Source organism: Myotis nattereri, assembly GCF_964212035.1.
Source record: "Myotis nattereri genome assembly, chromosome: 3".
In the NCBI taxonomy this organism is placed as follows: Eukaryota; Metazoa; Chordata; class Mammalia; order Chiroptera; family Vespertilionidae; genus Myotis; species Myotis nattereri.
In genome coordinates, this window is record NC_138077.1 from 179,048,053 (window position 1) to 179,074,884 (window position 26,832).

General features: G+C 54.0%; 1 protein-coding gene across 1 annotated transcript; it reads left to right on the forward strand.

Annotated features, from left to right (window-relative positions):
• Positions 1-337: 337 nt before the first annotated feature.
• CDCP2 (CUB domain containing protein 2) lies at positions 338-17,072 on the forward strand (the record flags this gene model as incomplete). Its single annotated transcript, XM_081088203.1, has 6 exons — positions 338-416; positions 6,434-6,781; positions 9,185-9,520; positions 10,463-10,816; positions 13,772-13,950; positions 16,749-17,072. The coding sequence occupies 6 exons, from the start codon at positions 338-340 to the stop codon at positions 17,070-17,072; spliced, it is 1,620 nt and encodes a 539-aa protein (XP_080944329.1).
• Positions 17,073-26,832: the final 9,760 nt, after the last annotated feature.

Consider the following 26,832-nt stretch of genomic DNA (forward strand, 5'->3'; position numbering starts at 1 on the left):
TAGAGGCTGTTCTGGGATGGATAGGAGTCTGTCTAGCCCCAGACTCATGCCCTTTCTCCACCCCCAAATTCTCTTCCAGCCCAGCCGGCTTCCCTTCCCCATGCAGGTGGCCAGTGCAGATCTCAGAACGTGTAAACCGGGCGACACCAGATCCATCACCTCAGGGTGGAGTGAAGGAAGCACCTGGGAATCAGGTTACTAATTCGAGGCGCCGATGAATTATTCACACCACCATTAACTTGAAGGCCCTTTCAGTCTCACCTCACTTTCCCCTGCTCCAGACCCTCTGCTCCTGGCCTGCCCAGCCTGCAGACTTGCGAGGGTCCCAGGTGGGGAGATGCTGGCAGAGCTGGGGTCCTGTCTGCTGCTGGCAGTGGCTCTGCTGGGCCCAGGCCCCAGGGCCCGAGCCATGAAAGGTAGGAGCTCCTGGCGACAGGCAGGAATGGGGAGGAGGGGAGAGGAGTGGGCAGGCAGCAGCGGGGGTCCCGGGAGGTTTCTGGGAGGGGGACCAGAAAGCAGGAGGACCCTTTGGGAAGGTGGCTGAGTTGGGGATGTATCAGCTTCTGAGATGGGGGAAGACAGAATTGACTGAGTGCCTGCTATGTGCTGGATGCTTTACGTTTATGATTGCATTTAAACTTCACAACAGACTTCAAGGTGGGTTTTGGTCCCCCATTTTACAGATGAAAAACCTGAGGGTGAGAGGTTAAGTAAGCTGTCCACGGCTGCATGGCTGCCAGGGCAAAGGGAATGGCTCGGAGAACGAGTGCAGGCTTGTTGCTGGAAGGAGTCTTCATTCGCCCCTGAGAGCCTGTTCTTCCCCTGCCGACCAAGTGAAATCAAAGTTCCTTACGGCGGGCGTTCGGCTCCCTGCAGCCTGGCCCCGGTTTCCATGTAATTTCCAGCCTCAGTGCCTGCGTCCCGGGGTCACACCCCCTTCCAGAGATGCTTCGCCCTCATGGCTCTCACCCTCGGCTCCTCCGCCTGGAGGGCCCCTTAGAACATCTGGCTCATCCATCAGACGAAGGTCCAACACCACCTCCTCAGGACCCCTTCCAGGTCCCTGCATCATCCTCAGATGCTCCCTCCTTCCAGCTCCAGGCCCTCTGCCAGCACGCCGGTCCCAGGCCACTTTGCACTGCCGTAGCCCTTCCAGTGCTGTGTGGGTGTCTGGGGGGTGAAGGTGATATCGTTTCACCATCGAGGGGTATGCATGCAGTTGGGGCTCAGCAAATCACCATTGGAGCCTCATTTTCCTCAGGCTTTCGAGGGTGGGGTGGGGTGGGGTGGGGTGAGGGGACTCAGGAAGGAAGCATAACTTTCCAGTCACCCAGTTGGTGGCACAGATGGGCTGGGCACCAGGTGTCTCACTTCATGCCTGGGTCGTGGGAGGAGCTAGTGGTCCCCATTTTCCAGTACCCAGGCTTTGGTGGCCTTGGGTGACCTTGTGGGTCAGGGTGCCTGGCTGAGTCCTGGAAGACAAAGCCTTCACTCGTGGTGGTGCCAGGCCTCCTGGCCCATAGAAGTCCTGCTTCGACTCTGTCACGGCTTTTCCTGTCCTGTGGGCTGGCTGGGGAAGGACAAGGACAGCTACTGGACAGACTCCCTCTGTCCCCCCACCGGCATAAAGGCAGGAAGCAGACACCGTTCCCGCCCTGGCCTGACCCTGCGGCCAGACAGGGAGCCGGTGATGTGAGCTGGTGTACATCTTGCAGCCCTGCATGGCTTTATGCCATCACAGCTCGCATCTACCCAGCAAGGGAGGTGTTGCTCTCCCCATTTCACAGATGCACGACAGAGGCTCAGAAGTGACGGTGGGTCTGAGCCTTTGCTCATGCCATTCCCTCTCTCCAAGTCTTCCCGACAAACATACCTTCTCGTTTTCCCTAGTCAAATTCAAATACCACCTCCTCTGTGAATCTTGTCCCTCCTCTGATAGTGCTGGCCCCAGCAAGGCTGGCCTCCCTGCCCCTGGACCCCAGGGCCCTGTGTGGCCAGACACGATCACCCTGCAGGACTTTGTCACATTTGCCTGGCTTTCCCCCTCCCATCCCCCACCTCCCCACCGTGAGCTCCCAGGGAGGGGCCCATTCTGAATCAGCACAGTCCTGGGACAGGGCACATGCTCCGTGCATGTGTCTTCTCTTACAGGAACTTTGCTTAAGGGTATTCCTTTTTATTAAAAAAAAAAAAAAAAAAAAAAAAAAGGTCTTATTGATTTGAGAGAGAGAGGAAGGGAGAGGGAAAGAGAAACATCTTACACTGATCGGCTGCCTCTTGCACACCCCCTACCAGGGATCGAGCCCGCAACCCGGGCATGTGCCCTGACTGGGAATCAAACTGGTGACCTCTTGGTGCATGGGACCGATGCTCAACCAACTGAGCCACACTGGCTGGGCTTAATGGTATTATTCACGAAGCTTTTGATTGCGAGTGACAAACCCAACCTGAATGAGTGGAAGCAAAAAGAGGAATGTATTGGCTCTGTAATGAGGGAGGCAGGGGTGTAACTTAGCTGGACTCAGGGATGCCTTCAGCCAGGACATCTTGGCTTCAAGGTCATTTCCACTTTTCACATGGTTCTTGCCATCTGCTGACAAACTTTCTCATGGGCCCTGAGCATGGTCCCGCCCAGGGCTCTCACTGCCAGCCCAGGGGCCAGGGAGGACAGGGTTCTCCTCCAGCTGTTTTGCAGCAGGACTCTGGCCTGACCTAGACCACAGGTACCTTGCAGCCAGTCACTGGGTGGTGGTGGGAGCCCCAGGATTGCCCAGCTGGCTCATGTGTCAACCCCTATGGCAGGGGTGTTACCACATGGAGGCAGGGGAGCCAGTGTCTAAAAGAGGAGGAGGGTTACTGCAAGAGATGGAGAAATGGACTTAGGGCAGACCAAAACAATAGATGACAACTACAGCGAGTAACTGCCCTTTCTGGGCCTCAGTTTTTCCATCTGTAAAATGGAGTCAATAACACCTGCTTTGGCTATTTTATGGGGCTATTGTGAGGATGCTATAAGATCATTCACTCATTCTTTCAGCAACTATGTACTGAGCGCCTGCTTTATGCCAGGTACTATTCTAGGTGCTTGGGATACAGCAGAGGACAAAACACAAAAAATTCCTGCTCTCAGAGAGCTTACCTTTTTGTGGAGAGAGACTAGCCATGAACCAAACAAGTCAAATATGCAGTGTGCATTGGATGGTGGTGAGTGCTATGGAGAAAAATGTAGCAGAAAAGGCAGAGAAAGAATATAGGGATGGGAGGGTTACATTGTTGGGGAAAGCCTCACTGAGAAGGTGACCAAGAATGTGTTGGTTATTTTTTTACCTTTAATTACAAAAACTTTCAAACATACACAAAGTAGAGAAAATAACATAATGCATCTCCATGTCTCCAACAACCATCTTCAACAATTACCAACATTCTGCCTGTCTTGTTTCTTCTATCCTACCCACCTCCATTTTTTTTGGGGGGGGGGGGGATCTGGACAAATTTAAGGCCAATCTCAGATATATTATTTCACCATAAGTATTTCAGAATATATCTTAACAGAGAAAGATATACATGCTGATCTTTCCCCCGGGATTGACTTTTTTAAAAAAAATTATTATTTTTTAAATATATTTTTATTGATTTCAGAGAGGAAGGGAAAGAGAGAAAGAGACAGAAACATCAATGATGAGAGAGAATCATTTTTTGGCTGCCTCCTGCACGCCCCCTATTGGGGATCAAGCCTGCAACCTGGGCATGTGCCCTTGGCCGGAATCGAACCTGGGACCCTTCAGTCTGCAGGTTGACGCTCTATCCACTGAGCCAAACCGGCTAGGGCTGACTTTTTTTTTTTTAGATTCCACATGTAAGTGATATGCAGTATTTGTCTTTCTCTGTCTTATTTAATTTAGTAGACTGTCTTCAAGGTCCATCCATGTCGCAAATGAAAGAATGGCCTTCTTTTTATTTTTTTAAAATATTGATTTCAGAGAGGAAGAGAGGAGAGAAAGATAGAAACATTAACGATGAGAGAGAATCATTGATCAGCTGCCTCCTGCATGCCCCACACTGGGCATGTGCCCTGACCCGGTATCAAACTGTGACCTCTTGGTTCACAGGTCAACGCTCAACCATTGAGCCACACGGGCCAGGCTAAAATGGCCTTCTTTTAATTCTATTCTGTGTATACATATTTATATATTACATCTTCTTTATCCATTCATCTATTGATGGGCACTTACGGTGTTTCCATATCTTGGTTATTATAAATGCTGCTGTGAATATAGGAGTGCAGATAACTCTTCAATATCCTGTTTTTATTTCCTTTGGACATATACCCAGAAGTGGGATTGCTGGATCATATGGTCGTTCGAATGTTAACTTTTTTTTTTTAATATATTTTATTGATTTTTTACAGAGAGGAAGGGAGAGAGATAGAAAGTTAGAAACATCGATGAGAGAGAAACATCGATCAGCTGCCTCCTGCACATCCCCCACTGGGGATATGCCCGCAACCCAGGTACATGCCCTTGACCGGAATCGAACCCGGGACCCCTCAGTCCGCAGGCCGACGCTCTATCCACTGAGCCAAACCGGTTTCGGCATGAATGTTAACTTTTTGAGGAACCTCCATATGTTCCCGTGATGGCTGCGCCATTTTACATTCCCAGCCACAGTGCACAGGGTTCCCTTCTCGCCACACCCTTGCCGTCCCTTGCTATCTCTTGTCCTTTGATTATGTCCATTTTTTATGGGTGTGAGGTGATATCTCGTTGTGGTTTTGATTTGCACCTCCCTGAAGGTTTGTGGTGTGGAGCACCTTTCCATGTACCTGTTGGCCCTTTGTATGTCTTCTTTGGAAAATGTCTGTTCAGTTTCTCTGCCTATTTTTAAAATCCGATGATGTGTTTCGTTTCATTTGTTTTTGCTATTGGGTTGTATGCATTCTTTATATATTTTGGATATTCAACCCTTATCACATGTATGATTTGCAAATATTTTCACTGATTCCATAGGTTGCCTTTTCATCTTATTGCCTTTAAAAGTGACTTTTTTGGGCATTTTTTTTAATGATAAAAATTTTCAAATATATAGCAAAGTTGAAAGAATTTTACAGGGAATACCTATTTACCCAACCTCATTTACCTTTTTACTCAGGGATTAGAACAGACACCGAAGATGATTATTTCATTAAGGTTTACAAAATTATATTTTCCTAACATGGTTATTCTTTCTGCAGTCAACTATAAAAAGCAGTGTCCCTTCATCGGCTATTTGGTTATCCCAAACTACAGCCCACAACAGGAAGGGCAAAGTAGATGCTTTATTCTTTCTCTAAATATTAATTTTCCAAAAAAAATGAGTTTATGGCCCAGCAACCACTAAAGGAAATCAGTGAGCTTCTTTTTTGTTTCTTTAGAGTTGTATTATGAATTCATGAATGTTTATGTATTTGATGTGTTTCAATCCACTGCAATCTTTCTTCTCTTGTGATGCTCAAATTGTACCCTGTTCGGCCAGTGGAGCCCTGCAGGTGGGCGCCTTTGACACATTCCCAGCAGCCTCTGGAAGCTTCTTTGCTTTCTGGTGTGACAAGATGTCCCGAGTGCATTTTGTATATTTCCTATCCTGGACCCACTGGTTCTCGAAGGAGCCCTGGTTCATTCTAGTTGGACATAATCTACGGCAGAGGGTGCAAAATATTACTGTAACATTGTTTCTTTTAGGCCTTTTTAGTGAACAGAACTCGAAAATGATTTTTTTTAGAAATAAAAAAATCTAAAAAGAAATTTAAAAATCTTAAACTCATACTTATGTTTTCAATTCAAATTAAGGATCACAGGGTTTTCCTTAATCTTTGTATTTGTATCACTCTTCTGTTACACTGAAACCTTCGTTGCTATTGACATCAGCCTACTTGCTCTATTTCAATATATAAATACAGTGACAGTGTTTACTATTATCATTAATAGTCAGTCTGCTGAGTATACTTTATGATTTCTTTGTGGTTTTGTTCTTGGATCTATTCCACCAGGAATGCACAGTCAAAACAGTCTTTCAAAGTCATGTGGAAGTCATTTTTCTCCACGTGAATATGCCTTCAACTAGATATATAGTTAAGTTTTTCAGTTTGGGATATTTAAGGGTTACTTAAATACTTTTTGTAATTTAAAAATTATATGAACATTATTTATAATTATATAGTCAAAATGATAGAACAACTTGCAAGTAAAGGGTTCCAGCAGTCATGCCCGTTTCCTCCTTCCCCTGACAGAGAATAATTCATTTCCTTCCATTGTTTTCTTTTTAAAACTATAAGCAAATATGTACATAACTAGAGGCCCGGCGCATGAAAATTCCCACCCCATAACGCAGCTTTGCAGCTGGGCCCACCACCCGAGACCCCGGTGCTGACTCTGAGCCATTCTCCCTCTTGCCCCAGGTGTCAAATGTGGGGGAGTGCTCTCAGCACCTTCTGGAAACTTCTCCAGCCCCAACTTCCCCGGACTCTACCCCTACAACACCGAGTGCAGCTGGCTGATCGTGGTGGCCGAGGGCTCCTCGGTCCTTCTCACCTTCCACGCCTTTGACCTGGAATACCACGACGCCTGCGGCTTCGACTTCCTGGAGATCTACAATGGGGCTGCGGGGGACCAGGGCAACCTGCTGGGGAGGTTCTGCGGCCAGGTGCCCCCGCCACCCTTCACCTCCTCCTGGCATATCATGTCTGTCATCTTCCACTCCGACAAGCACGTGGCCAGCCGCGGCTTCTCCGCAGGCTACCAGAAAGGCAAGGGGGCCTCGCAGTGCAGAGGGAGGCCTGGGGTGGAGGTGGGGGGAGACTTGCAGGGGCGCAGCATCTTGGGGGGTAGGCTGCTCCGGAACCCGGATGACCCTGCTCTCGTAGCTCAGGGGCAAAGGCAGCCTCTGCTTGCAGTCTCGGGATTGCGGGCTCCCATCTTCATGGCGGCCATCGCCGGGCCCTCCGTTGTTCCTGGGAGCCTGGAGGCCGCACTGTGCTCGGGAACCAGGCCTCGCGTGCTCTTTGGTTCTTGTCCTTCTTATCCCTGCCCTGGCATCCGGGCACAGGAGGGCGCCATGCTGTCACTGCGGTGGCCCCTCTGTGGCACCCCCTTACTTCACATGCACATGCCCCACCCACCCCGCGGTCCTCCAGGAGGGGCCCAGAGACTTTCCCAACTCGCCTCTTCGGTCTGGGGTCCCCCGCTCCTTCCGCCCCGCAGTCCCTGAGGGCGCAGAGGCCTGGCTCTCCTGGCCTCCCTCCCGGACTCATCGCCCTGCCCCAGGCTCCTCTGCACAGACTCACCCCCTGCCTCCGCCCAAGGCCAAAGCCACGCCTCCACCCGAGGCTCCTGGCACACAGTCTGCCGACAGCAGTGGGGTTGGGGGGCTCAGGTGCCCCCCAGCTCTCTCTGGCTTTAGAGGCAGAGAATTGTAGCTGCTAAAACACAAGAATCACAGACTGATTTAATAGCAGTTTTGGAACCTTAGACCCTTAGATTTTTAGAATGTTTAGCTATCCAAGTCATAATACCATGGGCAGTGTGTTCCAACCTTTTTTAAAACAGCAGTATCCTTTTATCAAGTGGAATCTTATGTTAATCCCTGATATATGAGAGATAAAGGCGGCATTTTAGGGTGTGCATTTATTTTGTAAGCTCATATTTTTAACATTTGCTTATTTTAAGCCAATCATCGAAGGCGTAAGTCAGTATTTGTGGCCTCCAATGAGTTAAACTTTTACATGTAAGACGTAACTGTGGACTCAGCCTTTCACAGCATTAAAACATGATTTGAATACAGCATAAGGATGAAATTCGCACCAGCTGCCTGTCGGTGGCTGCTCCAGACAGCCACTGGGGCGCCCCGGAGCACAAGTTCAAAGAGTCTACTAGGGTGTTAGCCTTGGAAGGGATCTCACAGATTGTCAAACCTGTCCTCTCATTTCACAAACAATACATCTGAGACCAGAGAGAGACGGTGCCTTCCCAAGGTCACACAGCTCCGAAGTGAAGTCCTTAGCTGCCCAGCACAGTACTCGGGCCACACAGCCCTGGGGCGAGATTCTGGAGTCCCAGGAAATACATCCGAGGGTGCCCCTCCCAGCTGGGGCCCCCCAGCTAGTCCCAGCATTCATCATCAACCATCTCCTGGTTGTATTGGTCACAGTACATCTTCTCAGGCTGGGTATGACTCTGAGGCCAGTAGATCAGGCTGGGCAGGTCTTATGATTTCCAATATTCCCATGAGGCTCAGAGAGGCTGAATGACTTGCCCAGGGTCACACAGCTAATCTGAGGCAGAGTTGGGAGGACACCTGTCTTCAGACTTCAAGCCTATCTCTGCTTCATCAGATCCTCTCTCTACGCCTCAGTTTCCTCACCTGCTAGGGAGGTTTAATAACATTTCTGAACTCAGGCATCTCAGCCTCTGTACCCTACTGGCCTGGCAGGAGGGGACAGTGAACATCATAAGGTCACGTGCACAGGCTCTGCAGTTAGTCAACCCGTTTTCCACGTTACCAGACTGGTGACCTGCTGCCAGGACCCTGCCCATGTCCCTTGGGCCTTGCCAGAACGACTCCTGCCAACCTCCTCTTCTCTTTGCTTGAGGGCTTTCTGTGAAGCTCCGCTGGTCACCTCTACCCCGGCAGCCCTCGGCCTGGACTCCTGGGAGTCGGAGTGTGAACACCCCACTTCCCTACTCTTAGGGACACCACTCTGAGGTGTGTGCTTTGCACGGCTCCCCAGAGTTCCCCACAGGGCTCCGCAGCTGGCTTGGAGAGGCCCATCAGTGGCCGCCTCCCCTCCCCTTCCCTTTAGTGTCCCTCACTCCCTCACTCCCCACACAGGGACCCCGTGTCTCCCACGTAAACTCACTGCTCAAACCCTGTCTCAGAGCCCAGGTGAACCCAAACTTCCTGGGGCTCCGTCTTCTCGACCGTAAGGTGGGAAACTAACCCGAACCCCCGCACATCCCCCACAGGGTGATGGTACCGTTTATAAAGGTGGTGCGGGCGCTAAGCCCCGGCCTGTGCCTGCCACTTGGCAAGCGCTCGGTGGATGGCGACCAGTTGCCCAGGCCTGTGGGAGTGGCATGTTGGGGGTGGGGGTTCCCTTGGGAGGGGATCCACGGGGAAGGAGAAAGATTGGTTCAACCGGGCTCGCTTACAGATGTGTGTGGTGGCGTCCTGACGGGCCTGTCGGGGGTCCTCACCAGCCCCGAGTACCCCAACAACTACCCCAACAACGCGGAGTGCCGCTGGGTGATCCGGGCCACCGGCCCCGCCACCGTCAAGCTGGTGTTCGTGGACTTCCAGGTGGAGGGCAGTGCGGACTGCACCTATGACTACGTGGCTGTGCTGGGGGCGCCGGGCCCCGCCCGCGGGCACCACTACTGTGGCCGCGCCAGGCCCCCCACCCTGGTGTCGCGGGGCCATGAGCTGCAGGTGGTCTTCAAGTCCGACTTTAACATCGGAGGCCGGGGCTTCAAGGCCTACTACTTCTCAGGTAGGAGGGCCTGTGCGTGCTGGGCTCCTGCCTCCCCACCATGCGTGTGGGGGGAGAGGGCACACTTCCCTGCCTCTGGGCTTCGAGCTTTCTGCCCTCTCGCTGCCCGGAATGCTCTCGCACATCCTTTCCTGCCTGGCCGATGCCAAGGCATCAACATGCCACCTCCTCTGTGAAGCCTTCCTGATTCACCCAGAATCAATCCCCTCCTTCAGTTCCTTACAGAAGTGTTAGCAAGGCTCTAACACACCACTTCTGTGTGTGGTTTGCCTGTTGGTCTCCCCTGCCTGACTGGGAGTTCCTATGGGCTTATCTTTGCACCTGCCATGTGGTAGGTATTCAATTAATTGTTAGTAAAGTGAATGAATGAACCCTTGGGCGTGCACCATCCAGAGGAGGAGATGGAAAAGGAAACAGACCGTGACAGTAAGAATCATGGATGGCAGCCGGGAAGAGGAGAGGATTAGGCAGTGCTCCGAAGGAGTTAGCCAGAGGCGGAAGGAAGGGAAGGGTGTTCCAAGCACAGGGATCTACATGTGCAAAGGCTTGGAGGACAGAGAGGGTTCACTGTGCTTGCAGTCCTAGCTGGAAGGTAGGGTGGGTGAGGGGCAGTGAGAAAAGGGGCAAGGGCCGGTCATGAACACCATTGTCATGCCCCAGTTTGGACTCCACTCTGAGGACAGGTATTAGGGCCTGTTCTTGAATTCCTAACAGAGCCAACACGCATGAAGGGGAGCGCCGACAGGAATGAGAGTCCTGGCTTTCACCTAGCTTCTGGCTAACGCAGGCTTTGGGATCCATTGCCTGGTTTTCTGGCCATGGTGCCCACAATCTACCAGGGTGGTGCTGTGACCACTATAGTGACTGTGGCTCAAACTGTAGCTGTAGAAAGCGACAGTCCCCATCCTTCTCACCATTGCTCCTTCCCCCCCTCCTCCCCAGGGGAATGCCAGGAGGTGTACACGGCCGTGCGGGGCAACTTCTCCAGCCCACAGTACCCCAGCTCCTACCCCAACAACGTCCGGTGCCACTGGACCATCCGCCTGCCTCCTGGCTACCGGGTCAAGGTGTTCTTCCTGGACCTGGAATTGGAAGGGCCCAACAGCCTGACCAAGACCTGTGACTTCGACCACCTGGCAGCCTTCGATGGGGCCAGCGAGGAGGCACCCCTGCTGGGGAGCTGGTGTGGCCGCCACCTGCCGCCGCCGGTCACCTCGAGCCGCAACCAGCTCCTGCTCCTGCTCCACGCAGACCGCAGCACCTCCCGCAGGGGCTTCTCTGTGGCCTACATTGGAGGTCAGCGGGGGCGCGGGGGCGGGTGTGCTGGAGGGGACGGAGAGGCTGGGGTCCCCGGTCTTTGCAGCCTCCTTCCTCCATCCCACGAACTGGCTTCCCTATCCTCTTCCCGGCCCCCCCCCCCCCACCAGCGCCTCCTCTGGGACCTTTGAGCCTGCACCAGTGTGGCCCGTGCTGATTGCAGCTTCCAACTCTGCAGTCCCTCATCCCTTCTCATCTGGCTCTTCCCTCCATGGGCCTCTGGCCTCTCTTGATCTTGATCCTCTATCCAGAGGTAATATAAAATATGGTAATATTATTTATGGTAAGCAATTGGTGTAACCACATAGAAGCCGACAAGCCTGGCTCGAGTCAGAAACCCTGACTGACGGTGGTTTGAACAAACGGCTTTTGTTTTCATCACATAACAAGAAGTCTGGAGTCAGGCAGCTCCTGTGTTGGTTCAGAGACTCAACCTGTCCCAGCTTCTCTGGATTTTCTTGGCCTCATTACTGCAAAATGGCTGCCACAGCTCCAGGCATCACACCCATGTTCAAGGCTGGACGAGGTAGGAGAGGTGCCAGCCACAAATGTCCTTTTATCAGGAAAGCAACATCATTTTCAGAAGCCGTCAAAAGATTTCTTCTTGGTCTCATTGGTTTGACTTGGTCAGGTGGCCAGGCCTCACGGCAGAGGAGGCCGGGAAAGTTGCCTCTCAGCTTTTCCAGCTTCCAAAGTGCCAGTTAGATTTGCCAGCTGACCATGCTCACCACTCCTCCCCTCCTCTCGGCAGGATTCCCTGGGCCACGGGTCCAGAAACGCCCGTGTCCTGGACCCGCTTTGCCCTCTGCCTGACCCGGCGGAAGCTCTTTGCTGTGCAGGGGTGGAAACAAAGGTGCGGAGAGAGGGCAGGCCTTCACTGCGGCCGCAGGGGCAGAGAGTGGCACAGCCAGGACTAGAACTCGCTCCCTGCCCCCTGTGTGGCTGAGCCGGCCCCAGGGAGGGGGCCCACAGCTGGGCTCGGACAGACCGGGGCCAACAACCAAATCTGCCACTTACTGACCATCCATCCGCATCTGGGCTCATCTGTAAAAGGGACTGACGGACGCCCCAGACAGGCAGCCATTAAGATGCAATGCGGTGACACAGGTCAGAGAGCCTGGCTCTGAGGACGTCCTTGCTGAAGGTGGATTTCTTTCTGTCACGTGCCTCAGGCCTGCTCGTCATTAGAAAGATCTTTCCTCTCCCCTTACCTCAGAGGCAAGAGGAGTTGGCGGAAGGAAACAGCAGAGCTGCAGCCCCTAGTGGCAGAGAGGTGGGCTGGGCAGACCCACCTTGGCTGGGCCTCCGTCAGCTCCATCCCTGAACTGGGAGAAGGGAACTGTCCCGGGTTAGAGGGATCCCCTTCTCAGATTGTACTCTGGAGAGCCAGGTACCACGGGCTCTGCCATAGCTAGCTGGCACGTCGCCTTCTCTCTGGGGGTGCCGGGGGTGGGGGTCTCAGTTTTTCCACCTGTAAAATGAGGACATTGGCTGAAGGACCTTTAAAGTCCCTTTCGGCTCCCATAGTCTTGGTTCCGGCCTGGGTCCTCTCCCAGGTCTGTGAGATCTCGGACAAGCCCCTTCTGCTTCGGTGCCTTAGAGACTGAGGGTGGGGCAGCTGTAATCCTGGCTCCTGTTCAGGGGCAGGAGCCCCCACTCCCACCCCACCCCACCCCACCTCCCTCCTGGGTCTGGTGGGAGCCCAGGGTCAGACCGGGGCACTCGTGCTGGGCAAGGCGCCAGATGTGGCCCAGGCTGCCAGCGGCCTCCGGGCTAGAGGACAGCCCAGCATCAATCAGAGGTGACACACAGTTCAGCGCCACCGAGATCATCGTGGGAGACGGCGGGCCCATAAATCCCGGCTGCCCAGACACCAGAGGCTGAAATATGTCTGAGGCATTTCCCGGGGAGGCGTTGAGAGTTCCAGGCCGCTCCTGCCAGCACCTTCCCTCTCCTCCCACCAGTCACCCCCTTGCTTTCTCCTACACTCGCCCCAGCAGGCACTGCCCCATGCAAACACACACACACACATACACACACACAGACACACACAGACAGACACACACAGACAGACACACACAGACACACACTCACACACAGAGACACACACACACACACACACACACACACGTGTGCTTTTACAGACCCAGCACTTGAACCGTACCGTCCTGGCCGGGAGGAGCAGGGGCCCCCAGGGGGGATGAAGACATCAGGGCCTCTGAATCCTGCAGGCTGGATGGTTAAGATCCCAATAAACCACAGCAAACAGCTTCACCCCCCAGAGCTTCGCTCCCCGAGCTGTAGAGGGGGTTTAGTCACATTCCCCTCCTGGGTCATCGTGGGGGTTGGGGGAGAGAGTGCTTTCTTCACCACTGTTTCCAGCCCCCACACTCTGCGCTGTCTTTGTTCTTTGCCTGGTTTGCCCTCAGACCACTCAGATGCTGAGTGTATTTTACATATTTATTGTCCCCTTGCAGGGCCACAGTGTAAGCTCCACGGGGGCAGGGATGTCTGGCTGGGTTTTCCCCTCCATTTCTGCATCTGTTGTGCTTAGAATAGTGCCTGCACATAGTAGGTCCTCCATAAATATTTGTTAACCGATGAATGAATTGCCTGACACATGGCGAAGTAATCAGCAAACAGTAGCTTTTATCATGATTAAGAATATGCATTCATTCATTCAATCAATCATTCATTCATTCAGCACCCACTGTGCTTGCCAAGCTCTGTGTGAGGCTCAGAGGACGCTCAGATGCAGGCATGGTGTCTGATGGAGCTACACGGAGTGATGCATATAGAACTTCCCCATAGGACTGCATAGAACTTCCCCCTGTGGGCTCTGTGTTCCCATTCGCCACCCGTGGGTGGGAGTTTGGGGGGTGGGAGTCAGAGTGCCTGCCCCTAAGGCCTCCAGCTCCTTCCTCCTGTCCCCAGTTGTGCCCATGAATGTGAGCTGCTCCCGCATGGACTTCCAGATCCTGATCTCCACGCAGGCGCTGGCCCCTCTGGGGCAGACCCAGGTCTACCTGGGCAGCCGGCGCTGTGCTGCCCAGGACGTCGGCGGCACCTTCCGGATCCAGGCCCGCTTCGACACCTGCGGCACAGAATCGCAGGTAGGGGCTGGAGAGGGGAGGGCGGGCGTGACCGAGGTGCTCTGCCCGCTGCTGAAAGGCAGCTGCCATTCCTGAGAACGCAGCTTCTCTTCCTGGCTCCGGTGGCTGCACAAGTCTGGGTACAAAATTCAGCCCCTCTTGGCTTTACCTCAGCAAACTTGCTCAGTGTAGACACAACAAAGAGCTCAGATAAGGGAGACAGAGAAGGGGCTCACCCGCCCCAACCAAACGCCCCTATTGGAGGCTCCTCCCACGGGCCCTAAGGCTGAGCATCCCTGGAGGCCTTCCTGCTGTCCAGGGCCGCCCAGGCCTCGCCCCTCCACAGGCAGAGCTGGGGGAGCCCTGCCGCCTCCTGCCGTCCCTCCCCCAGCCCTCGGAGCCCATCCTCCCCAGCTCCACAAAACAAAAGGGCCCTTCAAGTCACAGGATCCACCTCCCTCCAAAGGCAGTGAGGCCTGCAAATGAATTTTTTCTACGATCCTTGTATTTTGGAAACCTTAAACCCAGGCTTGGGCCTCAGAGTCCCTGAGCAGTGCCCCAAGCACCCTGGGTGTTTGCATTCTCAGGGACAGGTCAGGCGGGGGGAGGGGGAGAAGGAACAGTGGCCTCTCTCAGGGTGACCCCCCCAGCCTTGGCCTGGCAGAAATCACGTGCTTTCCAGCAAACGGTACTCCCCACCCCCAACATTAGCCGAATGTATGCTACCTGCCCTCCTGCCCCTCAAGCCCACTCCTGCTTCCCCTGCCTCCCAGCAGCCACAGCCTTTTGATCTGAGAGAAGGAAAGTGGGGGGCGTAGGGGGGTAGTGTTGGCTGCTAAGATAATCTGCCCATACCCCTACTCCATGACCTAAATCCCCCAGGGTTATCTTTGGGGCAGAACACGTTCCACAGAACCATGAAATGACGGAGACAAGGGATTATAGAAACGAGGAATTATGTAATTGAGGAGGAGGAGCTCACAAGCAGAGTCTCTGAGTCATGGAACCAGCACCAGAACGTGGGACTTCAGAATCATAGAGCCTTGGAATCACAGAGTCCTGGAGTTGGTAGCAGGGAACCTCAGTCTCGCGGATTCTTAGTGTAAGGCGTTTAGAGCTTAGACAAGAGCAGCAGTGTCCGCACTGAGCGGCTTTCGGGGTGCGTGGCTCACAGGGCTAGGAGCCGTGGCAGCCTTTCTGTGCGTCGCAGAAAACATCGCAGCGTTGATTTCACAGCTGTGACATCTCGTGCGGCCTTTCCGTCCTCGGCCTCTCACTCATCAAAACCTTTCCCGCTCCCCATTGTATGATTTTCCACCTTCCTTATGGAGAGGCACTGCGGCCCTTTGCGGGTCCCCTTCCCCTCTCAGGTCCTTTTTCTGGCTCCGTGTCCTGATTCTGTTACAAAAATCCAGGACAACATCCTCTTCAGAGTGTGTGGCCGCTGACAGGCCGAGGGCACAAATGCCAAGGCTCCTTGGGGACATGGACTCAGGGCCTTTGGCAACCAGAGTTGGGAGAGACCCTCAAGGCCACCTGATCTACAAAACTCCCTTCTCTCAAGTGTCCGGTGATGGAACGTCTCATGCTGCTCGCGCTGTTTGAGGCAGCTTTGGTTCTTAGAAGCCTCATCTCAAAGGTGCCGCCCCTGGGCAGGGGCAGTTGGGCAACCTGAAGAGTGTATGGCTGCTGCAGAGTTAGGGTGGGTGGGAGTGTAGCCCTGCATCACTGCAGCCCCGCCCCCCAGAACTGCTCCACTGCAGACCACACTAGTCTGCCCAACTAAATCCTGTCCCCTGCCCCGCTGCGTGGCTCAGTGGCTGAGCATCGACCTATGAACCAGGAGGTTGAGGTTGGATTCTCTGTGGTGGTGGCGGGGGGTGGGGTAGGGGGTGGTGTGTGGCGGGGGGGGTGTGTGTGGAGGGGGGCGTGCAATCCTCTCTCATCATAGATGTTTCTCCTACTCTCCTTTTCCTTTCCTCTCTGAAATCAATAAAAATATTTTTTAAAATAAATAAATACTCCCCCCCAGTCCCCGCCTGAGCACCTCACCATCTCAGGGCAGCTTGATTCCTGCCTTCCTCATCCGTGGGGGTTGGGAGGGCAACACTGTGCCAACCTCTTCGCAACCTTAAGGTGGTGCCACCGTGGTGACCAGGGGCTCCACAGCAGGGACACACAATCGCTGCAGACGTAAGTGGGAGAAAAGATTCCCGAAGGAAGGCCGCATCACAGCAGGGACAGAGTTCCCGTCTGGGAGGCAGGAGCCTGGGTTTCCGGACCTAGTTCCGGGCGCTACTGCCTTTGCCAGGCCTCAGTACTCACGTCTGGAAATTGCCGAGGGAGGGAGATGAAACGGTGCGGTTCCATGTTCTGATTAAGGATTGGGCAGATCTGGGTGAGAATATGTTCCCTGTCACTTGTGTGCTGTGCGACCACAGACAAGGGGTTTAACCTCTGGGCCCGTTTCCTCACCTGTAAAGTGGGGATGTTAATGGCACTAATAAAAGAGGGCTGTGAGAATTAAATGCCCTTAAGATACACAGCCTAGAACCTGGCGATGTCCCCGTGATTACTGTCACTATCTGTCATAGACCTGCCTCTTTGAAGCCAAAGCAAATATTGGCCCATCCAACCTGATACTGTCCTTCCAGACACCCCCATAGTGAACTTCTACGGCGGGGAAGGGAGTCAGCGACCAAGCTGGGACAGAGCCTGGGCTCCTGGTTCTGCCCCTTGGTACCGAGCCCCCACATGTCTAGGGGGACAGGGTTCGCTCTGGGCCCTTCAGGTGTGAGTGACCCCTGTGACCCACACAGAGAAGGAACAACACCTCAGTGGTCGTCAGCACACTGTACATCGACTTCTCGGCCAGTGGGCAGGACATCCACCAGTACGAGGTCCTCTGTGAGCCCCGGCGCAAGGAGGCTTCCGTGCACCTGCTGTCCGGCTCCGACTGGCTTGGGCCCTACGCTGCCACGGCCGAGCACCTGCAGGAAGCACCACCCAGCGACGAGGCGGAGGAGCTGGAGAGCCCTGTGGCCCTGGTGGCCCAGGACACCAGTGACATTGTCTTCCTGGGCCTTTGCATCCTGGCCGGAGTCCTCATGGTCATGGCCATCGTGGTCCTGATGCTGCTGTGAGCAGGCCAGGTAGGGGCCTGGCACCTGCCCCCTCCCCCCCCCGGGGGGCAGCTTGGGAACCCTACAACAGGGGCGGGACCGGGCCTCACGACTTGTTGGTGACCATGGGCAAGTCACAGACCCTCTCTGAGACTGAGCCTCCTAAGGACCACCACTCTGCCCTGCTTACCTCACAGGCTGGCAGGAGGCTCAGAGAAGAGCCTGAATGGCTAAGAGCTTTGTGAACTATAGCTTGGCACGCATGTGTATGCAACTGCTGTGGTCAATTTCAAAAATATAAAAGAACTGGGTGTGTTCCTGTCGCCAGAGACAGAGTGGATAACGCTGACTGGTCCTGTAACTTGTAAGAGCATCTCACCAACTTGGGGTAAAAATAAGGGCATCTCTTATTTTTCCAACTAATCACACATCCCAACTCTTCATTAGCAGGAAGTTCAGCATCCGTCCAGGGGCCTTCACTCTCCCGAACTGACCCAAGAACCCTGAGGACTTTGTCTAACGCAGCCCAGTCCTGCCTCCAAACTCCACAACGCAGAGAGGGAGCAGAAACCCCACCTAGCACTGTCGTTTTGGGCCCTGCCACATGGTGTTCCTGCTGAAGACTGACTGTGTGTATCCTGGTGGATGCCTGCCCACCGAGGTGGCGATGCCCCGCTGGGTCAGACCCCGGTATGAACCTGGGGCAGACCCACACTGTGCTTCGCAGTGAGGCTGGAGGGCAGGGACTGGTGTGGTGTTGACATTTTTCCTAAAATAGCTTGTGATCCTTGACTGAAACGCTGATTGAAGTCCTGTGTGTCTCTGTCCTCCTCACCCCTGATGTTGAGCTTAGATCACAAACCACCCTTCCCCTGCAAATGAGTCCTCGTGGAGCCCTCTGGACCTTCTCCTGCCATTGGACTTCACTCAGAGCTACTCCACTCTACTCAGAGCTACTCCAGTCTACTCAGAGCTACTCCAGTCCACTCACATTTTTCTAAATTTCACCACAGGAGCAGGGGCTGGGTCCCTGTGAAAAGACCTGAGGAATTGACACATACCTCCTCAGAGCTCTTCATACCAAGAAGAGGAGCAGTCTTGTTAATGAAAAATAAATAAAAATGCATTTATAATACAATACTTTCCCTTGTTCACCTTTATATTTGCATAATAAATCATTCAATTAGGTCTTTCCACAATAACAGAAATCTCCACGTTGACCAAGCTGACCACTGATCCCAGTTTAAAAAACTGTAGTCCAATTACAATTCCTTCAACAACCCAACAAACACCCACTGGTTTCCAGCTTTGTGTCTGTTTTGTGACAGGCTCTGGGCACAAAATAGTCAACACATCAAGGAAGTCACTGCTCCAAGGTGCTTATGGCGGGGTAGCAAAATCAGGGATGGGGAGGGCAGGTGCCTGGGTAAGTTGCAGAGTAAAGAACTAGAGAGAAGAGAGCCATCAACGGAAGAAATGAAGGGAAAGAGTTGCCTAGACATTAGGAGAACTGGGTTCAAGTTCAAGTTTTTCTTATTCGTTGTGTGAGCCTGGGCAAGTCACTCTGATTCTATGAGCCTTGATATCTCCACTCGCAAAGTACAGAGAAGATAGCCTGCCTGCTGTGAGGATGCAGCAACAGGATGTGCTAAGGAGGTCTGTCCGGGTAATGACTGTGACGGCAGAAGAGAGCCTTGGTTGCTACCCGGGTATTGAAACAGAGGCCCTTCCCTTGGTCCCTCCCACCCCCTTCTCACTCTCAGCCCCCTCCAGCCGCTGAGCCAAGCTGCCGTCACCAGCCTGCATTTGTGAACACTTCACAAACCACCTGGGCCTGTTTCCCTGTCTGGGAAGGACTGGGCACACGCCAGATGCTCTCTGTGGGTGACCCCCAGGTTCTGCCCTCCAGAACCCACGGGGTACAGCTGGTGGGACCTGAGACAGGTGGGCCCGACTGGCCTTGTCCCTATCAGCTCATCATGGTGGGGGAGACAACAGCCCAGCCTGTGCAGAGTCTTGTTGTCGAAGCTGAGTGTGTGGTTGTGTGTGTGGACATGCACACGTGGGAAAGTGGGGGCCTCTATCTGTACTCTCAGCTGCCAGTCTTCAAGGGTCACCGCCGGAGGCCAGAGCTTGGGCTCTGCGGCCAGACCACCAGGGTTCCACTACTTGCTAGCTGTGTCGCCTGGGGCACGGTACCTCACCTCTATGATAATAACTCTCTTCATCAGTTCATTGTGGGGGCTAAGTGAGATCACGCACAGCAGTGCCCAGGAAGGATGCAACAAAACTCAGTTACCACTGACCATGCAAAAGCCAGGCCTGGAAGCCCAAGTTCTTGGCCCAGCTTTGCCACTGACCTGCTGTGTGAGGCCCTTCTCTGGCCTCATTTTCCCTATTTGCAAACTGCGAGAAGCACCATTATCACCCCCAGCGCTGTCACTGTCATAGCTACCGCCTCCTAAGCCCCACCATGAGGCTGGTGTTTAAGATGGGCCTGGCATCTCACTCACTTAACCCAATTTACAGATATGGAAACTGAGGTTTGGGGAGGGACAGTGCTGTGCCCAAGATGACATGGCTATGAAATATTGAAGCTGGTCTGAAAGAAGCCAGTTCTTCCCCGAGCTGGGCGCTATGCAGAGAGCTGGGGTCCTCTTGGGACCCCGGGCCAATGCTCTCAAACATCACAGCTGTATCTGGTTGGGAAAGAACCAGGATGGCTGAGAGGGAGAGGGTGGTTTTCTCTTCACGAACGTGCCCAGGTACTGCCCTCCGGGCAGCCAGCATGCTGATTATCCCGTGTGCGCTGCAGGAAATAACAGTCTTTGTGACAGCGCAGTGTCTGTTAGAAATGAGGGGTCTGCGATGATGGCCATTAGCCTGCACGCCCTGGCCCTGGGAGAGTGTCTGGTGAGCATGGCACAGCTTTCCTGCTCACCTGCCAACTTCTCCTTTTCAGAGAGTGGGGGGCTGTAAAGAGCCAGGTTGAACCCCAGTTCCTTCCTCATCGTCTCTGTGGCCTGGGGACATGCCTACCCCAAGCTGGGAGCTCAGGTCCTCCTTCCAGGCTGTCCCTGAGGGCCAAGGTCACTGATGAGGAAGTCCTTGGCCAATGGACGAGCTGGCCCTGGGAAAACACTTTCACTGCTGGTCAGACCTGGGCTCATTTCCAGCTCTTTGCCTGACTCTGTGTGACTCTGGGCAGGGGCTCAACCTCTCTGAGCCTCAGTGTCTCTCTGTGTGGGATGGGGATAGAAGGACTGTCCTCATCGGGTCCTTGTGAGGACCTTCAGGAAGTGGTTGGCTGGAGGCTGGGCCTGGCAGGGCTGCCCTGAGGAGTCCTCAAATCCCAGAGCTGGAAGGGGCCTGACAAGAAAGCAAGTCCCCCACCCCATGGCCTATGAGTCCCCCGCCTCAGCCTGCCCAGCCTCTGCTCCCTGCTGTTCTTCAGTAGCCGGAGGTTGTTCCCACCCACCCAGCCTGCCTGTCTCTGGTCCCTCTGTGTGGAACGTCCTCCCACAGAGCACTGCCCAACCTGGCTCCTTCACAACCTTCTCTGAGCACAGGCCCTGACCACCTATCGTCACAGCGCACCTGTCCCTCCGCTCCCCCTTGGGCTGACTTTATTTCTGTTGTAGAACCTGTCACCATCTGAAATGGTGGGACGGCTCTGTTCGCTTTTGCCCCTTCACGCCTGATCCCCTCACTTTGGTGCCAGCTCCAGGAGGGCAGTGTTCCCCTTGTCCCCCCGCCCCCATCAGAGCCTGCACACGAGCCTTCCATGCATGTGGATAAGTGAGGGAGCAAGCCTGTGAGTGAGCGGATGAATTTGATGCAATTCCATTCATCCAACCCTACGTGTGTGGCTGTGTTGGGACTTTGGTGGACATTTCCCAGTGTCTTCACTGAGCCGCTCTCCTCATGGACACGCAGACAGACAGACATGGCCCCTCCCTCCAGGAGCTCGCCATCTGGGCGAAGAACCGGCTCGAAGGCACACAGTGCTGGAAGGGACCGTGTCACTGGGGTTGGCAGGAACCAGCAGACAGCCCGCTGAAACCAGGAATCTGAAACAAGTTAAATAAAGGGGCTACTTATTTATAATAAAGTTTTTATTTTTCAATTAAAGTTTACATATACCATTACATTAGTTTCAGGTGTACAGCATAGTTTTTACACATACATTTATATAACTTATGAAATGATGACCCCAATAAGTCTAGTTAGTATCCATAGACACCATGCATCATTATTACAACATTATTGACTGCATTCCCTCTGTTGTACTTTATACCCAGTGGCTGATTTTATAACTGGCAGTTTGTACTTAGTCCCTCCCCCTTTTCAGCCAGTCCCCCAACCCCCCCTCCCACCCGGCAACCGTCAAAACATCCTCTGTAACGAGTCTGTTTCTGTTTTGCTTGTTCATTTATTTTGCTGTTTAGATTCCACATGTAAGTGAAATCATATTGCATTTGTCTTTCTCTGTCTGACTTCACTTAGCATAATTCCCTCTAGGTCTAACCATATTGTCACAAATGGCAAGATTTTACTTTCTTACGACTGAGTAATATTCCATTGTATATGCAATAAGGGGGCTATTTACAAAGGTGCAGAGAAACCACAGAGGAGAGTGCAGAAGCTGCGAGTAGTGACAGTGGGTCCTTACTCCCTCAGGCCTGAAGGGTGAGGAAGGGACACAAGTCAGTCAGGGGACCCCTGGCTCTCCTCCACCCTCCAGTCTCCCAGGGGCACCCTCACTGGCTGAACCAAGAGGGATGCAGACCATGTTGGTCAGGATCCGCAGGGCACGGAGCAGGGTGGAGAGTGACAATGGATCTAGGGGCTCAAATGGAGACAAGCACAGACATAAACGCTTTCCTCCCTAAGGCTTCTGGGAACAAGACAGGGTTAAAATTAATGGCTCAAGTTGTGTAAGCCCAGAGAAACAACTCATGCTGCCAGGAGGCTCATCAGGTAGGGGAGGGGGAAGGGCATCCAGGCACAGGGATCAGCATGTGCTAATGCGAAGAGGCAGGAGAGAGCATGCCATGACTGGGAGACAGGAACAGGGCTGTTGTGGGGACTGGGAGGTCTGTTGGGGTGAAGCTAGAAAGGCAGGCTGGGAAATCATTATTTAGATCATCTGGATGGCACCAGCTGCTTCTCTTAGAATGATGGCAGCCCTGAGTCCTTGCTTCAGAACGAAGACACCCACTGGTCCAAGAAGGTCAGGTGACTACTCTTTCCTGTCAGTGAGGTCTCCCGGGACAGCCCCATTGGAAAGGCCCTCGATCTGTCCGCACCACGCACTGTTGGGAGTAAACCAGCCGCCAGCGAGCCGAACCTGGGTTCCGTCTGCTGCCAAATGGGGGAAGTGACCTTGATCTGTCAATCACCCAATTTCTCCTCTTGGAGGCGGCCCTTCCCCGCACCCATGTGAGCCCGGCCCAGGAGGAATGGGCGCAGCGGGTGTCGGGAGCAGGCTTGGGAGCGGGCTTCCTGTTGGCTCTGCCACTAGCTTCCCACAACTTCTCCACGCCTGTTCCCTCATTTGTAAACTGGAAATAAAAGTTGGAACATTTATTGACATTTGCTCAATGCCAGACATGTTTCTAGGTGTTTTTGCGTTTGATTTCTCCTGTAATTCTCTCCACAGCTATTATCATTCCTTCTGAGAAACAGTAGAGGTGGGATTCAGTAGGTTTGTCTGCAGATCTCAGACCTTAGAGGACAGCCGGTGAGGAGTTAATGAGAGAAACGGAACAACTGTAAGTCACACGTGTAGCTGTAACAAAATCCCTGTTAGGTTGAATACTGGACTCTTCGTGCCTGGCGTTGTTCTAGAACAGTGGTTCTCAGCCTTGGCTGCACATTAGAATCACCTGGGAATCTTTTTAAAATCCTCATTTCTGGGCCCCATCCTCCGGAAATTCTGTTTCTTTGTTATGGGGTGGGGCCACAACATGAGTAACGAAGAAACAGAATTTCCGGAGGATGAGGCCCAGAAATCAGGATTTTAAAAAGATTCCCAGGTGATTCTAATGTGCAGCCAAGGCTGAGAACCACTGTTCCAGAATCTAAGCTCTTCCCATAAACCAGTTCACATAATCCCTGTGGTGATGTGAGGTGGGTTCTGTTGTGAGTCCCATGTCACAGACGAGGCACCACGAAGCTGGGTAACTTGCTGGAGTTCGTAGCTAATAGCTCTCGGGAACTGTTCTGGACACTTCAGATGTATCAGCTTGTTTAGGCCTCACAACAGGGCAGCCGAGCACAGAGGTTGCATGTCTCGCCCACGGTCACGTTGCCAGTTACAGCGCAGCCAGGCCTCAAACCGGGCGTCTGATTCCGAGTCCCGGGTCTACCCAGCAGCTCCGACACTTCCTGGCGCAGTGTCCAGTGCAGAGCACGAACTTGGTGAATACTGAGTCCCATTGTGAGGCTGCCAAATGGGTTCTGGCTTCGGAGGTCCTCAGGGGCCCCACAAACTGCTGCTGCATTGCAGTTGCGTAGCCAGGGCTTATGGCTGCTCCCGGGAGGCTTCTGGGAACCCACGGTCTCCCTGGCCTGTCTGTTCTTCCCCCACGGGCACTGGGACACACAGTACAGGAGTCAGGTCCAGCTGCCCTGGGCACTGAGCCTCAGGCCTCTCAGGGCCACTCCCTGCTGCCCTGCGGGGGACTCACTGCCCTCTGCTCGCTTCCTTCAAGCCCACCCAGGGTCTAGGAGCAGCGGGGCCCCGGGAAGGCTGCTGGGCCGGCCATCGCAGCGCCCTGACCCCACCTGGGCCGGGCTGCAGCTTTGGGGGCTGCACTGCCAAGAGCCCTGCGTGCCGTCTCCCGTGCAGGCACCGGCAGAGATGGGGGTACAGTAGCAGCAGCTCCTGCTCATTAAGCCCCCAGGCATGCCGGCACCTCCCCCACGCTCCTCCTCACAACCACCCCACCTTACAGAGGAGAAAGCTGAGGTTCAGCCAGACCCAGGGGCTTACCAACCACCACCCAACTGGGGAGTGGTGGAGCGGCGACTTGAGTCCAGATCCTTCTGGGGGCTCTTTTTATGAAACTAAAACCACATAGATTCTCCCCGATGGTGCCCTGCTCTTCGTGCCAAGAGGAGCCGTCAGGGAATTTACTAATATTCATGGCTTGGGTGCCTGGCCCCGAACTGATGGGTGATGGGGAGACAGTGACAATGTAAGTGGTGTGGGTCGTCCTGCCCATAAACCACCATGACACGAAGCAGGTGGGTACTATGGTCAGAGGAGCCCCCAAACTGCCTGGAAGCAAGAGAGTCCCCTGGAGGTGGTGATGCTGGGCAGGTCCCGGGGGTGGGGGAGGGGGGGTGAGTAGACATTGAACGGGTCATTCGAGGGGAGTGAGGGAGGGGAGGAAGGGCATTTCAGGCAGGGCACCGTTGGAGATTAGGGATTTGGGAACCGCGGGGGAACCCCAGGTTTACCACATGGGTCGGCACAAAGTGGGATGAGAGCGTGGAGGTGACAAGGCCAGAAAGGCAGGTGGAGACAGGGCCTGGCTGTCCGGAGACTTCCCAGATAGTGGCCATGTCAGCTCTTGGTCCGCATTTGGTGTCCCCAGGCATCCTCTGGGGTATAAGGGGCTCCCCACATCATGAATCCTGTGCACTGGCTTTTCAGCTGAAGCCCCAGAGACGGCGATTGGTCAAAGGTCACCCAGAAGGGCCAGAATCACACTCAAGTCCCCTGACTTCAAGGGACACTCTGTTCCTGCCACACAATCTCACTGCCCTGTCTCCTTCCTGGGGGGAATTTCCACGTGACCACCATGGGGGGCAGTCAAGCCTCTCACCCTAGGAATTCCCCTGGCAACCATGTCGACTAGGTCCCGCTCACATCACCTGAGCCAGGGAGTTTCCCTGTCTTTGAAATCAAACACAAACGAACTCCAAAAAGAAACTGCCCCACGCTGGGGCTCCAGGTACATGCAGCCCGAGCCCATGGGTGTACACATCTTTGGCTCATTCCCAGGATAGGTCAGGAAGCTGTTTGCATGAGAACTCCCCTGGACAGGTGCCCAGCTTTTAACAGTTTGCAAAGTGCTTCCCCCAAACATTCTGCCCTTTGATCCTCACACCTGTCCTGAGAAGGAGGTGTCACCCACTTTACGGAGGAGGAAACTGAGGCCTGAGCGGTGAAGCGATGATTCAAGGTCACACAGCAAGTTGACGATGGACTAAGATGAGAAACAAGTAGCCCCAGGAGGTTGCACGTGTGACCACACATCCATCCATAAAGGGCGAATCTCTGATGAATGTGGTGGTAAAGCCAGGAGCCATTGGGTCTCAGAGAGGCAGAGGGGTGCCATTGAGACTCTCAGAGATGCAAATCAGTCGGCAGGCAGCTCGGAGGGGCTGGGGAGAAGGGCTTTCGGGGCAGAGGAAACAGAGTGAGCGAAGGCCTGGAGGTCGGAGAGCAGGGGGACAGGTCAGGAGCAGGGAGTGACCAGTGGGGCTGACGCACAGGGAGTGTGGGGACATGTGCAAGGGCCACCCTCCGTTCCCAGTGGCTTTCTTCCCCTTCGCTCTGTCTCTCAGCTGCCTCTTCGGGGTGATCTCTGCTGCCACTGCTGGCGTTCAGGGCCTCAGGGCCGCCCCCCGCCCCCATCATTCTGGAGGTTCCCGGAGGTCAGTGACCCTGTAGGGCATTTCTGTGTCCTCAGCCTCCAGCCCAAGGCTGGCCTGGCACAGAGATGGAGTCAGTGAACGAATTAAAATGAATGAGTGAATGAGTACGCGGCTCCAGCTCATTCCATCACGCAGCAGCTAACAGGTTTTGAACATCTACCGTGTGCCACAGGGTGCTTGGCTAACTGCCTTTAGCCTATGAGGCTGTGCTAGTGCTTAGCTTTTATTCCCATCACTGTCTCCATGTCATAGATGAGGAAACTGAGACACACAAAGGTGAAGAACTTGGGTAAGCTCACAAAGCCCATGAGTGTCTTTGGGATTCCAACCCAAGCCACAGGCTCATTTGAGAGATTTTGCCACATGCTCAGCTACATGCATAGATGCCCTCCTGCACACACAGGTGCACACAGACGCACACACAGACGCACACACACAGGTGCACACAGATGCACACACAGATGCACACACAGGTGCACACACAGGTGTGCACACACACGCACACACATGTGCACACTCAGGTGCACACACACGCACACACAGGTGCACACACACGCACACACAGACGCACACACACAGGTGCACACAGATGCACACACATGGGCGCCCAGGCTGTAGCTCCTGGATGCCCACTCCTTCCTGGATTTACCTACATGCAGCAGAGCAAAGGGCTGAAGGACTGGTGCCAGGCCAAGGGCGGGACAAGGTAGGAAGGAGGTGGTGGCTCTGAGATTGGCCCACCCCCTGTCTCCCCTGGGATACAGCTCCCTGTCACCAGGCGTCTCCAGCTCTGCCAGGGTGTGGAAACCCTTTCTCTCACACGTTCGGCCTGCTCCACGCAATCTCCACCACACAATTATGACTCTGTCATAGGGAAGCAAAGATTCCCCATCCCTCTGGCATAGCAGGCCCTGTGCTGGCTCCATAAAAAATGTCACCCCTGGAGGCTCATCAGGGTGCCCAAGTCACCCAGAGGCAGAGGTGGGGAGCGAGTTCCAGTTTAGGTCTGTTGGACCCTCCAGCCCAGCGTGCCCTCACTGCCCAAGTCTCTTACCATCACCCTTCCCCCCAAGACCATTTAGGTCTGATACAGGATGGGTCCAGCCTCAGG